At 30.4% G+C, this 11,519-nt stretch overlaps 2 protein-coding genes across 2 annotated transcripts; both read left to right on the top strand.

Annotated features, from left to right (window-relative positions):
• Positions 1–1,041: 1,041 nt before the first annotated feature.
• On the top strand, positions 1,042–3,169 carry LOC125064557 (mpv17-like protein). The gene is made up of 4 exons (XM_047671661.1): positions 1,042–1,443; positions 1,526–1,668; positions 1,754–1,885; positions 2,020–3,169. The coding sequence occupies exons 1-4, from the start codon at positions 1,314–1,316 to the stop codon at positions 2,206–2,208; spliced, it is 594 nt and encodes a 197-aa protein (XP_047527617.1). The 5' UTR covers positions 1,042–1,313; the 3' UTR covers positions 2,209–3,169.
• A 1,723-nt stretch (positions 3,170–4,892) lies between these two features.
• Positions 4,893–9,978, top strand: LOC125064783 (tectonin beta-propeller repeat-containing protein). Its single transcript, XM_047672008.1, has 6 exons — positions 4,893–7,971; positions 8,054–8,250; positions 8,404–8,613; positions 8,709–8,795; positions 8,948–9,269; positions 9,495–9,978. Exons 1-6 carry the CDS (start codon positions 5,166–5,168, stop codon positions 9,671–9,673), a joined length of 3,801 nt encoding a protein of 1,266 aa, XP_047527964.1. The 5' UTR covers positions 4,893–5,165; the 3' UTR covers positions 9,674–9,978.
• The last annotated feature ends 1,541 nt before the right edge of the window (positions 9,979–11,519 follow it).

Raw genomic sequence — 11,519 nt, 5'->3', positions numbered from 1 at the left:
GAGAATGGTCCTTCTCAATTAATTACACTATGTTGCGAGTTGTTGGCAATTTGTATCTTGAGTGAGTTTTCAGAACGCACTCGAGACATTGCAATGTATAATTTTTGACCATGTGAGAAAATGGAGCTTGGCAAAACATGGCCGACTTTGTCCAAAATCTGTTCTTGGGCCTTGTTAATCGACATGGCAAATGGCAACTTGACTGGGAATTGGCGAAGCATTTAAATTCGATCAAAATGTGCATTTTAATCGAGGCCGCAGCTTAACAGTCGATTATTAAATATTTTTATTAAAACAAAGAATGTATATCGTAGTAGTAGCGGTTTTCGTTTGTATTTTTTCAATAGTCAATTTTTCCGCTGTCTTAATTCTCTCTCTCTATATTTTTGTTAAATCGTAACAATTTAGTAAATTGCAATCTAAATATATAATTTTCGGCACATCTACAGCTGGAGCTCTTCAAAATGAGACCATAACTGACTTTTTATGTGTAGCTATCGTGTCATAATCAGTGGACAAAAATCGGCTTATGCTATTAACATATAAGATATAATCGTCTATTGAAAAAGCTACACATGATTCGTATGAAAAAAAATATATATATTTAATTTTAACAATGAAACTGATTTCGATTGAAATTATTTTAAGAAAATCTAATATATTTATTAATTTGTAACCACTTCAAATACAAATTTGTAACAACTCCAATTTTCGAGTTCCAATTACAATTATATTTTTAGAGACTCAATAAATGGACGCAAGTACAAAATTGCACAGCAGTATCAACCTTATTAAAAATACATATATTAAATAACGAAGAAATTTAAATACTTTTAATAACTAATATTTAAGAAGTACTTAAAAATATAAATAAAAGAATTATTAAATAATAACTGGACTTGTTATTAAACTGAGTGTTAATAACAACATGCGAGTGCAAGTGCATCCATAATGCAAGAAAAAGACCAAAGAGTAAGCTACTCTAGTTATATCTGAGAAAGACAAGTGACATATTATTATTTGTGACGTGAATCTGACAGTGGTAATGACAGATTGTCAATAATTGTACGAAGAATTTTCAAGCAATTTCTTTCAGCTAGTATTAATCTTAGTAGGAAGTAAAATGCACATTAGTATTATGATCGTGCTTAGCTTAGACGATATCTATTTTAATTTGTTTCACAAAATATTACTTACACGTGTAACATACAGTTGGCACATGACCAAAAAAATTAACGCTATAAGTATTCCCAAAAATAGTTAAAGGTTATAGTAAATATTTTTGGAGTTTTGTTATATAATTGTATTTGAAAATGTCTGTGTTTAGCAAAAACGTGATTGTAGCATTTAAAAAGTATCCTGTTCTTCGTGGCATGGCATCATATGGTATTATTTGGCCTATATCTAGTTTTATACAACAAACATTTGAGGGAAAACGTTTTGGTAAGCTTAAGTTAAACTTGAATTATTTTTGTCTGGGTACATTAATATAGAATCTAGACTGTATCTGTATTTCTACTTTCAGATTCTGATGATAAGTATGATTGGTTGAGATGTGCTCGCTTTGGTTTATATGGTTCCTGCTATGTTGCTCCTACACTTTATACTTGGTTAACAATAGCTAGTATAATGTGGCCTGGAAATACCATTAAAGCTGCAGCCTTTAAGGTATATTTGATAAATACTAATGAATATTTATATTTATTCTTTACCTTTAATAATTTAAATACTTATCTATGGATATTTTTTTTAGACATTTTTTGAAACCATTACATATACTCCGTTTGCAATGTGCAGTTTCTACTTTGGTATGAGTTTATTAGAACTCAAGACTTTTAACGAAGCAGTTGCAGAAGTAAACTCCAAATTCTGGCCTACTTACAAGGTACTATTTTTATCTAAACTTCTTAATATACACAAGTTTTTTTCACAAGTTTTTACAATAAGTGTTATTTAATTACATACTAGTTTTAACATCAACATAAAGTTTATATTAATATTTGATGTACATTATTGCAGGTAGGTGCATCTATCTGGCCAGCAGTTGCAATGATTAACTTCTGTTTAATACCTGAAAAAAATAGAGTTCCATTTATTAGTCTCTGTAGTCTCATATGGACATGCTTCTTGGCTTATATGAAACATTTAGATAAAGATAATGTTGCTTTACATTCTGAAAAACGGTCTGGTCAGTTATTAAGTGCTTAAAAAATTATTTAATATCATGAAATATGACATCATATTTCATAAGTCGAAAATAGATTTGCATTGTAACTTTTGGATCTTGATTAATTAAATTTACAGTGATATTCAGCCGGGAGCACAAGTACAAATATACTTGTTACCCAGTTTCTTATTTATATAGGATCTTGAAGTAATTTTGTAAAGCACTGTGCACAGTTGTGCAAGCTGTTGTGGACATTTATGCAATATTTAGAGCAATTTATTACTGTTGTATTATTTATAAGTATTTTGAGCAGTATTAGAATTTTATAACTTTCAACATCTCATAATAGAAAGTGTAGTATTACCTTTCATATAGTATTACATTTAACAATAATACCATTCTAAACTCAACATCAAAAGTACAATTATATCAAGCATAAAGCTATGAATCTTGATTTTTTATTATTGTAAGTTTATGTACAATATTATAAAAATCTATTGACCATTGTTTATGATGATACATTTTAGGGTAATCTTTTTTTATTATATTCAAATATTAAAAGTCAAAGACGAACAAATATAATTAAATAAAGCAAGACTACCACCACATACAGCACACTTTTTGAAATTAGCAAATTTCTTATCAACACAAATTAAATCCTTAGAAATCACAATTTTATTTAAATTTGTGTAGTTCATACATAAAACTGTTTTGTTTGAATGATTTGGTTTAAAAATGTAACACATATTGTTACAAGTAAAAATGGCTTGATTAAATTTATAAAAACTTAGTTAGTATGTGTAATAATCTCAAAGATTTGACATGTGATTCCTACAATACAGGTATTTGCAATTAAATTGCATGTTAGAATAATGTATACTTTATGTATGTATTTAATTTTAAAGTATTTATATCTGAATATGAGAATATAGGATATTCATTATTAAAATGACATTAAAATAATAACATAATGAAAAAAAATATACATATGGATAGTAGAACTCCAGTTTAGCTTAAAAATAATTAAACAAAAATAAGAATGATTTAAGCACAAATATACATACTTTAAATTATTTCATTACTGGTAAAAGTCACAATTTTATATTAATATTTTTGTAATAATTATATATACAAACTTTTAAGAATTGGTATTTCATTTATTAAATTATTAAAATATGGTATTTTATTTAACAAAGTTATACAATTGTGCATGCGTCATGTCGCCCTCGACCTGACCTGTTAAATTTTTAATTAATTTAATTCTGCCCCTTTTGAAATTATAAAAAAATTTCAAGTTTACTGAATTAAAAACAAAACAAAAAGGAAGAATTTAAAAGATAATACAATTGAGAATAGGTACTCACTTTATAATCTTTAATTGGCTGTTTTTCATTAAATCGGAGTTATTTATCTCAAAGCACGCATAGAGAATAATTTCAAAATGACAATTTACTTATGCCATAGTATAATTGAACAAATCGAGTCATTGCGAAAATCCTTAGATGATTTACAATTGCAAAGAGTAATAGATATATAAAAGAAGATTTTACAATCGTCCGAACTTTTTGTAGATAAGTCTTAAGTAAGTGGCAAATGACCATTACTAACCGCTTAAAAATATTTTAAAATAAATGTGATTACAAATAAATTTGTAAACCCTACTATTATATAAGCTGCCTCAAGGTATGCCTAATACCTGAACACTACCAATGCTAGTCTCTTATAAAATATGAGTTAATGTGTTGGTAATACGTTTAGGTGCCTACCAAAATTATTCAAATATCATGTCCTCTAGTGCAATCGTATGTAAAAGCAATTAAGTATAATATGAAATTCCTAAATCTCAATTGATTCAAAAAAATAATATATACAAAAATATATGTATAAATAAGGTAATTTTATTTTTGTTGTTAATTTTATTTGTATTTTAAAGTATGTTATATGATTAGGATTAATTAAAATATATTTTTAGTGTTTTCGATGACAAATTAAAAGATTTTAATTAATTCCGCATTTTTATTGTGTCATTATCCCAAGAGTTTTAAAATTTGATTAAAATAATTTCTAGTAATATTTATTTATTATATGTAATTAGTAATAGAGATGATAAAATACAGGGATTCCAATCGACTTAACTTAAAAATGCTGTTCAAATTCGATTCGGTTCAGGTGTCCATATATGTATCTATCTACCTGCAAGATATTGTAATAAGACAATATCTTTTAATTTTTACATAAAATTTCAAATTAAGACTACTTTAGTTCCTCATAAGATAGTCAATATGCTATAGTGATAAAGTAATTTAAAAAAATATTTATTTATAGTTTTTGTCCACGTGTCGTACTTGACTGGTATTATTAAAACTGATTGAGAGGCAAATAGATATCTATATCGATTATTGGAATTTTAGCATGGCTGCAAGATTTATACTGATGTAAGACATTTTTTATAGAAAAATTGATTCACGAAAAAAATTTCGCTTTTATGACTAGCCAATATTATATGTGATATACTTAAACACTTTATAGAAAAGTTCACGACTTTATATGATGGCTATCGATTTAGTGTTAGTGCTACTCGCGCGAAGCTAACGCAAGTTGCTTTTATATTATTCGAAATGTTCTGGATATTTTTGTTCATGTATGGTAGCGGACCTTCAAGCAGCCATTCCTGATTGAATCGGTTATATTAATTTTTTATTCTGTGGAAAGTGTCATTGTCAAAATGTAGTAAAATTGTCGCAAAAATATTATCTCGAAGATTGATTACTGAAAGATCTACCAATTTCAAATACGTACAAATACAACTAGATATTAATTACTCTTACAACTTACTATAATTCTTATAATTTAAATTAAAGTCAACAGAAAAAGTGCAAGTCAACAGATTTTATCTGAAATATGTTTTGCATGTGTGAAGTGTTTTTATCAATTATGTACAAACATTACATTTAAGTTAAATCGTCAGGAACGCCCATCTTACATACTTTTTTCCAATATGAGCAGCAATTCTCTTTTATTTGCTATAAACAATGAGGGTAAGGTTTACGCTCTTTCTACGAGCGGATCTTGTTGGAGAGAATTTATGTATCTCGGTTTAGAATTTAAAACATTATCAGCGGTTCCGCACTTTTTATGGGCAGTCGGTGGGGATCGACAAATATATTTACATGTTCACGGCTTAGAGATCCCGATTAGAGTGAAAGAAGAATCATATGAAAATGAAAGATGGCTTCCATTAGAAGGTTTTAGTGGAAGACTTTTGCCTACGGACCGTTACCATTTTTCTTCTCAAGATGGAACAAAAGATAGATCAATTGACTATATTAGACTGCCGTCAATGGCATGGCAATGGGAAGGCGACTGGCAGCTTGAGCTTTCATTGGATGGCCAACCACTAGACCATGATGGGTGGACTTATGCTGTTGATTTCCCTGCACAATTTGGCTCAGTGAAACAATGGAAGTCATGTGTAAGACGAAGAAAATGGATTAGATACAGAAAATTTAGTGCTATGAATTCATGGTGTGCTATTGCCCCTCTTCATAAAGATCCGACTCAGGAGCCTTTCATAGATGTAAGTATTGGTGGAAATCAAATACCATACGCCTCTGCGGGAACCTTGGCTGTTTGGGCTATAACTGCTCAAGGGCGTGTCATGTATAGGGTGGGTGTTAGTACAATTTCACCGGAAGGCTTAAAATGGATAAATGTTAGTATTCCTCCAAATTGTGACATCAAACAAATTTCAGTTGGACCCACTGGATTAGTGTGGGCACTACTTTGGTCAGGAAGAGCAATAGTAAGAAAAGGTATCACAAAAGATTGCCCCTCTGGTGAAGCCTGGCTGGAAGTTAAATCGCCTCCTGATACCAAATTAATCACTGTATCAGTTGGATATAATACAGTTTGGGCTGTTAGTTCTGATACAAGGGTATGGTTTAGGAAAGGTATAGAGGGAACCCTAGTAGGAAATTCAGAAACAGCTGCAATGGGGACTGGGTGGTTAGAAATAAATGGTAATATGATCCACATTTCAGTAGGCATTAATGATCAAGTATTTGCCATTGGAGAATCTAATAAAAGTATTTACTGGCGTTATGGAATAACACCTTCTGAATTAACGGGCAAGAGGTGGAGAACTATACAAGCAAATATGCAACTTAGTCGCACATCTAGCTCTACTAGTATAATTTCATCATCATCAAATCCTAAGCACCACAGCTTAAGTTTACTAAATGAAAATGTTCCTGAATTAAAGACAAATATAAATTTACGAAATTCTTGGGAAGAGTCACATTCAGCACCTATTGAAAACACATTACCACTAAAGCCATCAAAAGAGATACGACCAAAGAAAAACTCAAATATAGAACATATTGATTTATCTGGAAAAAGCTATGAAACAACATTGAAAAATCCAAGAGCTTGGAGTCCAGTTCGAAGTGTTGGGTCTGTGGTAGGAATGGAAGCTCAACCAGACAGTGACAGTAGTGTTTTTGATTTAGATTCTGGAATGTATTTTGATGAAGAAGTAAGTCAAACAGCTTGGGGAACTTGTGATGCAACATGGACATTCATAGAAGCTGGAGCTTGTTCTATAGATACTGTACAAGCACCACATTGGTTTACAGATTCCAAAAATGCTTACAACACTGATATTACGGCTAAATGGCGATTCCAAATTCTTGATTCTTTAAAAAGTAGAAATATTGTAGATGTTGACCACAGCAACTATGGATTAGCAATTGAAATGAAAGGTTGGACTCGAAGTTGTGAAGCAAGATTGATGTGTGAAAATAACTCCAGTGAAGATTCTATAGTGTCACTGTATTGGCATGCTTCAGAAAATACAGGAACATTATCAGTGTTTCAACCAGATGGAACTATCAAATTTATACTTAATTTAGGTGAAATAACTAGTATTATAACATCATCAGAACCTGGTTGTCCTCGAATTACATTAACAATTCCAAATCAAAATCAAAAGATTATTAAAATTCAATTTGCATCTGAAATGGAGCAAGAAGAATGGCTTAATGTCTTAGTGGACATTTCATCTCAGATTAATGCTTTATCTGGTAAACCTTCAAATCATTCAGCATGGGTTGTAACTAATTCTGGTGATGTACTCAATTGGGATCCAAAACCAGCAGAACACAATACTGATCGAAATGGCAGCTACACAAAGGAGTTTCAAGTTTTTGGTAAAGACATTATAAGAGGCTTTACAACAACTCTACATAATAACTTTCCACCTGGAACTGTAATAAATATGACAGGATGTTTATTTGATGAAATTAATCGATTTCACATTAATTTGCAAGGCCCTGAGATTAAAAAACAAAGGCATACCATTGAAACAGAAGTAACTGAAATACCATTACATTTCAATGTTAGATTCGATGAATCTACTGTTGTTTGTAACACGAAAAAGTCTGGTTACTGGGGAGTAGAAGAGCGACATGTCCTGCCTTTGAAGCCTGGTCAAGAATTTTCTATTAAAATAACATGCGAAAGTAACGGATTTATTATCAATGTTAATGAAATTCACTTTTGCTCTTTTAAACATAGAATAAGTCCAGAAAGTATTACATCTTTATTAATCATGGGACCATTAAAGTTATACACACTAGAGTACAGTTCTGCAAGTGCTATTATTGGACCTGATGAAATGATCTGGCGTATGATGGGTGGTTATTTACGAAAAGTTGAATGTTGTAAAAATGGGGTAATTTGGGGAATATCTCATGACCATAGAGTATGGGTTTATACAGGTGGTTGGGGTGGTGGTGTTCTTAAAGGTACTAATATTCGAAATTGCTATTAATAATTCAGTTTTGGTAATATTAATAAATTCTCATATCAATGTATATTTAATTGCAGGAATTGGAGGTAATGAAGGTATTCATGCAATGACAGATACACAAACTTACTGTGTCTATGAAAATCAAAGATGGAATCCTTTGTCTGGTTATACTTCAACTGGTCTACCAACTGATCGGTTCATGTGGAGTGATGTAACAGGCAAACATAAAAGGACCAGGGAGCACACAAAATTACTTAGCCGACACTGGCACTGGGTAATAATTTCCTATTTACTTTGCAAATTAACTATAAATAATTTTAAAATGATAAATATATAACCATATATATATATATTATGTATTATACACTTAAATATTGTGAGTATAACTACTTCGGTGTGTTTAAAATATAAAACATTTATCCAACAGATTTCGGAATGGATGATAGACTACAATACTCCAGGTGGAGTAGATGGTGAAGGTTGGCAGTATGCAACAGATTTCCCAGCTCCATACCATGGAAAGAAAGTCTTTACTGACTGTGTGAGACGTCGAAGATGGTACAGAAAAGCTCAAATTGTCACAGAAGGTCCATGGGTTAGAGCTGGAAGTACTGCCTTACTCGATGTTTCATTGTGGGTTAGTATAGTAATGAAAATTGAACATAGAAAATTATATAATTAATTTTGTCTGTATTTTGTAAAATCTTTACCAAATCAAATAATTTATTTTAGGCTCACGAAAAAGAAGTATCTTTGTGGGCTGTCACATTAGCTGGTGATGCAATTTATAGAACTGGAGTCACAGCAGCCACACCAACGGTATTTGTAAAATTAATTGATGGTGTTAAATTATTACATATTAAAATTTTGCTTTCATTATATTAATATGTACCTAATATATTGTGTTACTGTGTGTTAAGCCACAGAGTTAATTTATATTTTCAAATATCAATTATCATTATACATTCTAGGGTCTTCATTGGGAACACATAAATTGCCCTCATACACTTGTTGCAATAAGCACCGTCAATAATTTGATATGGGCCGTAGGTCGAAAAGGAGAGTTGTATTACAGAGATGGTGTTACAAAAGAGAACCCTGGTGGTTCCAATTGGAAATTAATTGAGGCTCCTAAATGCACTGTCCCTTTTAGCCAAAAAACTAATATTGGTGCAAAGTTGGTTTCACTATCACAGAATTCAGCATGGGTTATCCTCACAAATGGTATCATTGCTGTAAGAACTGGCATTACTAGCAACTTGCATGAAGGCAAACAGTGGAAATATTTAACAGGTAACTCATATTTCATGTGTTGTTACTGGAAAAGATGAAAACAAACATAATGTACTAAAAAAATCCTTACTTTAAAATTAATAACACTTTATTATATAAGCAGCTTTCAAAACTTTTTAATAATACGGCCAGGTGTTATTATTTTACTGTTGTTTTACTGAAGTGTCGAAACATTCGTATTGGTATCATGATATATATGAAATAGATATTAATTTCATTTTTCAGATTGTGATTTACCATTTAAACATGTGTCGTGTAAAGAGCAAGAAGTATGGGCGATAAGAAATGATGGTGTACTTCAAAGGCGCCTCGGCGTAACTGTGGATAACGTGGCCGGCATCGCCTGGCAAGAAGTTCACTGCGGGCCTTTAGTTCATGTCTCAGCGAGAATCTGTTCATCTTAATGATAAACTTTTGACAGAGTATAGCTTGTTTATTGCTTTAATTATTCATATATTGTGCATGCGATATATTTAAGATAATATGAGTACTCTAATCTGATGGCAGTTATATGACAATGCATTCCTTAATTATTTAATTAAATTTTATACCTTAGATATTTAAGCGATATTTGTGATATTCTTTGAACTCCAAAGTCGAATTTTCGAATAACGTGTATCTCTTTATTCCAAAAACTGCTCATTATATTTTTAGTTTATTATTAGCATATACTTTATTATAAGATAAATGATCTAGTCATAAAATTGTTTCAAGTTCCTTTGTACTTAATTTTTAGTTTTATAGCTACATTAAATCATATACAAAATATTTATACATAGCATGATCAGAATAATGAATAAATGATATTATGAAAGAAGTAATTGTGTTTTATGTTAAAGTTATTTTATTTATTTTCTTCCTCAAAATACACATAATATTACATTACAATATCATTATATTGTAATGTAATACTTCAGTATATAATGAATTCTGTACATAATAAATTAATTCTGTGTATATACACACATTTAATATTAAATGTAATATGGGTGACAGGAGCCCATACTGAGTAAAACTCGAGTTAAAGGGCTCTCCGCCTCTTTTTACCGCATAACAAAAAACAAATTTACTTACTGTACATGATGTAAACGAATTGATACTAACTGTGCTCGCTGACTTATCCGCAATTATTTTAATTTGTAACTGGAAGAGTCATATTTTACTGAAATAAAATAAAATGTTATTGCTATTATCGGATAGTCGGTTCAACAGATTCAGATTTTTTTTATATCTATAACAAACAAACAAATCTTTATTCATAATACTTAATACACCTGCACACTATACACTACATACATTATAAATTTCAAGTCTCTTCAAAAACAAGACTTTCATACAAACTTCCAACCCCGTTTCACCCCCTTAAGAGTGTAGTCCTTTCTTAGCTGTCTACACCCTAAAACCTACCTGCCAAATTTCACGTTTGTATATTTGTATTGTTATAGTTTCTGAGATTTCTTTATTAATCAGTTAGTGGTATTTCACTTTTATGTATATTGTTTTATAATAATATAGTGTGTTTTAATAAATCAAATCAAAATATTATTCATTCAACTATGATCATAAAACACTTTTGAATCGTCATGTTGAATGTTGATACAATGTTGAGAGTAGATTATGTCAAAAAACAACAATCTTTTATATATCCTGCCTAGAAGTCAATAAATACTAAGTCCACGCTTTTATATCTTTAATATAATCTTACATTGAGCTATATGCATTATTTATCAATGTTTTTTTATATGAGCTTTAAATTTTTTAACAGGCTGAGTTGAAAATATTTTTGGAATCTTATTGTAGAAACGAATATCGTGCCCGGGAAGGATGTGATAACTTGGCGAAGTCTGAAACTAGGTGTTATTAGTTTACCTTTCCTCCTCGTGTCCATACAATGATTGTCACCGTTTCTTTCGAAAATATGAATATTATTGTGAATATATGTCCAATGTACATTTATGTTGTAAATATATTGTGCAGCTACTGTAATTATACCCGCTTTATTAAAAATATCTCAAAGGGAGTTTCGAGTTCTTTGGTTAACTTTATGGAACTCTACGAATAAATATTATTTATCCGTGATAAATATATATGTGAGTGTTGTGTGTTTGTGTATGGTTGAATGTATTTTAGATATTTATATTTAATAACTATTCTGTGACCTCGTATTTGCGCGTGAGAAGCCATTTTATGAATTTCTCCTACATTCTATTAGGATAAATGTAAAGCAATTTATTAGCTATATTGTATAGA

Source organism: Vanessa atalanta, chromosome 6 (assembly GCF_905147765.1).
Source record: "Vanessa atalanta chromosome 6, ilVanAtal1.2, whole genome shotgun sequence".
Lineage (NCBI taxonomy): Eukaryota > Metazoa > Arthropoda > Insecta > Lepidoptera > Nymphalidae > Vanessa > Vanessa atalanta.
The sequence above is the reverse complement of the archived record's forward strand: the minus strand, read 5'-3'. Positions and strand labels throughout refer to the sequence as shown.